The 4,388-nt window shown below is 26.9% G+C and overlaps 1 protein-coding gene across 1 annotated transcript; it reads right to left on the bottom strand.

Moving 5' to 3' along the window:
- Positions 1-2,488: 2,488 nt before the first annotated feature.
- LOC110649883 (B3 domain-containing protein At2g32645-like) lies at positions 2,489-3,439 on the bottom strand. The gene is made up of 2 exons (XM_021804626.2): positions 2,984-3,439; positions 2,489-2,503 (listed from the first exon to the last, which is right to left on the bottom strand). Exons 1-2 carry the CDS (start codon positions 3,437-3,439, stop codon positions 2,489-2,491), a joined length of 471 nt encoding a protein of 156 aa, XP_021660318.2.
- Positions 3,440-4,388: the final 949 nt, after the last annotated feature.

Genomic DNA, 4,388 nt, shown 5'->3' on the forward strand with positions numbered 1-4,388 from the left:
AATTACAAGTTTATACAGATGATAAAATAATGTACAACGTACATCAAGAAGAAAACTAATATTTACTAAAAATCTATATCCATGTCCGTGTATCTGTATATCTATATTAAAGCTAAAGCTAAAGCAAAGAGAATATGAGGCTCTCTTCATTAGTATTCTTATTTATATATCTCAGAAATTTTTTGAGTTTTTTTTCTTTATTTTTCTACATTTTGATTGGATTAATTATTATACTTTTTAAATTTAAAATTTTAAAATTAATGTTTTATATAATTATTAATTATGACAAGAGAAATATAATTATATAAATTATATTCATTGTATATTATTATTTTTTTATAATTTTTAATATAATTATTACACATACTTTATTATATATATATATATATATATATATATATATATATATGATTTAGAGTTAAAAAAAAATGATGCCACGTGAATTTATCTGGAATTCATATTAAATGTATAAATATAGGCAGAAAGACTAAAGAGAAAAAACTGAAAAATTGAGAATATGATATAAGAAATAACTATACAAAATTACAAATAATATAATATTAAAAAAAGCAACGACATGAATAAAAAGAAAATGCATTGACGCAAAAGATAAATAAGAATCAGCTATATCATAAAAAAAAATTATTTAATTTATTATTAAATGGAAACATTTATATTTTTATGTATCATTTATTAAAAAAATATAATTACTTTATTTTTAAAATTTCTATTAAATAATTTATCAATATAATTTTACTAATTATCTGTATATAGTGCATGGATTCGATTAGTATTAATATAAAACTTAATAATTAAAGGATCAATATATATTACCCTCATTAATTTGAAATTAAATCATAGTTGTTGTTATCATAATTAAATTATTACAGGAATGGATAGGAGATCAAATTATTTAGATAGTATATAATTTATATTTTAATTAATTTTAATATAATTATCTTATAAAATTAATTTTTTTAAAATTTAATAAAAATGTAATGATAATAAAGATATGTATGATATAATTTATAAATGATATATGGTAATAATTAAATATTAAAAAAATAAATATTTACTAAAAACATTAACATTTAAGTATAATTAATTTGGAGGATTTAAGTATTAAAATCACGAATTAATGCAACACAAACCAAATAATCAGAGTATTAATTACTAGTGATTTAACCAAAATAACTATTTTTGTATTAAAACTTGACTTAATTCTATTAAAATAATTTAATTTAAATGGCTTTATAATATTTAAATTAAATTCTAAAATGATAAAATTATTTAAACATTATTATTTGACATAATTTATGGAAGACTCCATTGATGAATTCTTATGATTATTATTTTTATTTTTCAATACAAAACATTTACCTGAAAACCCTCAGATGAGTAATTGTCAATCCACTTCTTGTAAGGATGACTACCATCCTCTAAATCTATAAGTGCTTAAGTTGTCATGGCACTAAGAGTATAAGCTGTAACTTTTATTCCTTTAAAAGGAGTTGCAGTTTACCAGGAACTAATAACTTTCTGCCACTGTTACTACATATCATATTATGACAAAAGTTCAATACAGAAGTTCAGGAAATGTGGTAGAATGAATCTTCTAAACAAATGAAATGATGAAGGTGAGTTGATAATGGAATAAAAATTGTCATTCTATTGGGCAGCAAATATTTATGGGTAGAAAGAATCTAATTGCTTCTTAGTACTGTTCATTAAACTATTTAATCATCTATTCAATGTAAAGAAATTGAAAGTTATAAACATGGTACAAAATTCTAGAGCCATCAAGCAAGGTATTAGCCCATGATAATCCTTCACTAAGGTTTGATTGTTGATTCTTTGAAATCATTAAAACTAGAATTTTGAAGTCAAACAATCTAATAGAAGATTTAGCAATATGTATGAAAAATCTCATGTCATTTCATGCACCTCAAGAAATAATTATCATGTTCTCACAGATTTAGTTGCAGAGCTTTTTATCTGAAGCATCAAGATTTAATTGAATATGAAACTCAAATGGTTACTCAGAAATTATCAAAATAATGACAATTCACATTAGCAGTCGGTTAATTGATTATTTTACTTGTGCTAAAAGCAGAGGAACATGAAATGAATTACTAAAAATCAACCAAATCAGTATCCATTAAAAAATATTTCCCAAAGTTACATAATATATCCTAAATTGAAGTCAGAATGTCATAGTATAATGACTTCAAGAATATAAAAATGCAAGAAACAAAAGTACACTTCAATATCTAATCTGTGCAAATGAATATCCTAATTGTGATAGTTTAGATTAAGATCAAGGCAAGAAATGATGATGATAATAATAATAATAATAATAATAATAATAATAATAATAATAATAATAATAATAATAATAATAATAATAATAATAATAATAATAATAATAATAATAATAATAATAATAATAAGCTTTTATATACATCCATTATCCATCATAGTGCTTTAATCAATCTGGAAAACCCTGCTGATACAATGAAGACTAAAAACAGAGAAAGAGCAGATAAACTAGTTAGGATGCTGCTGAAACCAAGGAAAACAAAATCAACGTTTGGAAACCAGTAAATCCCATACAAGCTGATGGAATTCAATCATGGTATATAGCATAATTGTTGGATTTAGATGGTTTATCATAACAGAAGAGTGATTAAAAGATTAAACTAAAACTCAATTTGTCCCAAGTATCATTAAGAGAACTCAATTAAAAAAAACAAACATATATTCTTAAAAAAAAAATCCATAATTGTTGGATTTTTAACTGTAGAAATTTAATATAACTAGACAAAAACGCTAATTATGCATTACATTGTTTAGTCTAAAATAGAAATAACTGCCCAAGATTACAGCAATCAAACTCTAATTAACCTCTATAAACTAGCAAAACAACTAAAATTGGAAAATTATAAATGTAGTTCCAGGTCCAACATTGTACTATGACTTGTACTTGCACCATCCCCATTCTCCCCTTTACTGCCACTACCGCTAGGAGTAGTACTTGCATTGCCAACCAGAGTTCTCCGTTGCGCCTGAAAGACCAAAGCTGCACTATTTCGTTTTGTTTGAATTTCCTTGATGATCCCTGATGATTCCTTTCTAAGACTTTCTTCCAACTAGATGTCAACACATAGGTACTGCTACTTTTCAAATTCGACTGCCTTAGCAACATCTTAGACTCATCACCACAAGGTTCCATGAGTGTAATAGGTATGTTCTCCTTCTGCTCCTTTAACTTGCTCTTCTCATCCTCTGTAAGAAAACTGGAATCTCTTATCTGCCTAAAAGGGATTGAGAAATGATCGTGGTGAGGATTTAAATCAGTAGCAAACATCTGTTTCAATATCACCAACTTCACATCAGTTCCTTCTTTTGTTTGAATTTTATCCCACCATTCGCCAGGCATGTTAGGTGGTGTCTCAGGACCAAAATTTGCAAAACGGGTCATGTTGGGTCTCTTCAGCAATTTCCTTTTTTTTCTGTTCATCTTCACTACTGTTGCCACTTTCAGAGCATCGTTTGCCACAGACCCTTTTCTTGTTTTCATTAATGCTTCTAGGAGACTTCATATGAAGAAATAAAAACGAATCACAATGAAGTTTCTTGTCTTCGCGTTCTCCATGGCCCCTCATTTTCTTAGGCACAGGTGCTGCAAGTCGGTTATAATGCTTGCTCTTGGCTTCAGCTCTTACTTGTTGCACAAATGCAATTATAACATTTTCTTCCATTAACTTGATCGCAGTCACCATTCTGTCGAAACACTCATCATCATCCATATCAAGAACTCTGGTCATCTTTATTTCTCTCTTCTCTAGCGAAAAACAATGTCTACAAATTTCAACAAGCATACCTGTATATAGTTTACAACTTTAACTAATCCTTGTTGTAGTGGGTTTGAGATAACTATATTCCCTCGTGATTGATAGGAAGTAGGAAGGACAAAGTGTAATTAATGGTATCCTAGTTGATGGATGATTCTGACAATAAATTTACTCTCTTAAAATCCCTTGGAGATTTGCATCTGTTGATAACTTTCTTTAGCTTTCTTTGTATTTATTATTTGTGATTTTGACATCTAGATAGTAGAATGATATTGCAGCTAAAATTATGGATTACAATGATATATACGTTTTGAGTTAGATTAGTGACCAATTAGTAGTAGTTAATTGATTTAAGGATAAAGTTATCCTAGTTAATGAATGATTCTAGCAGTAAAATTTATTGATATTTTTCTTACCGTCCCTGAGGATTTCCTTCTGCTGATATCTTATCTTTCATTAGCCTTGATTTGTTTGGTTAGTTCTTGCTTGCAGAGAATTTGATTAGTTCTAACCATATAACATTTGGGATAGATA

The sequence above is a fragment of the Hevea brasiliensis genome, chromosome 10 (assembly GCF_030052815.1).
Source record: "Hevea brasiliensis isolate MT/VB/25A 57/8 chromosome 10, ASM3005281v1, whole genome shotgun sequence".
NCBI lineage: Eukaryota > Viridiplantae > Streptophyta > Magnoliopsida > Malpighiales > Euphorbiaceae > Hevea > Hevea brasiliensis.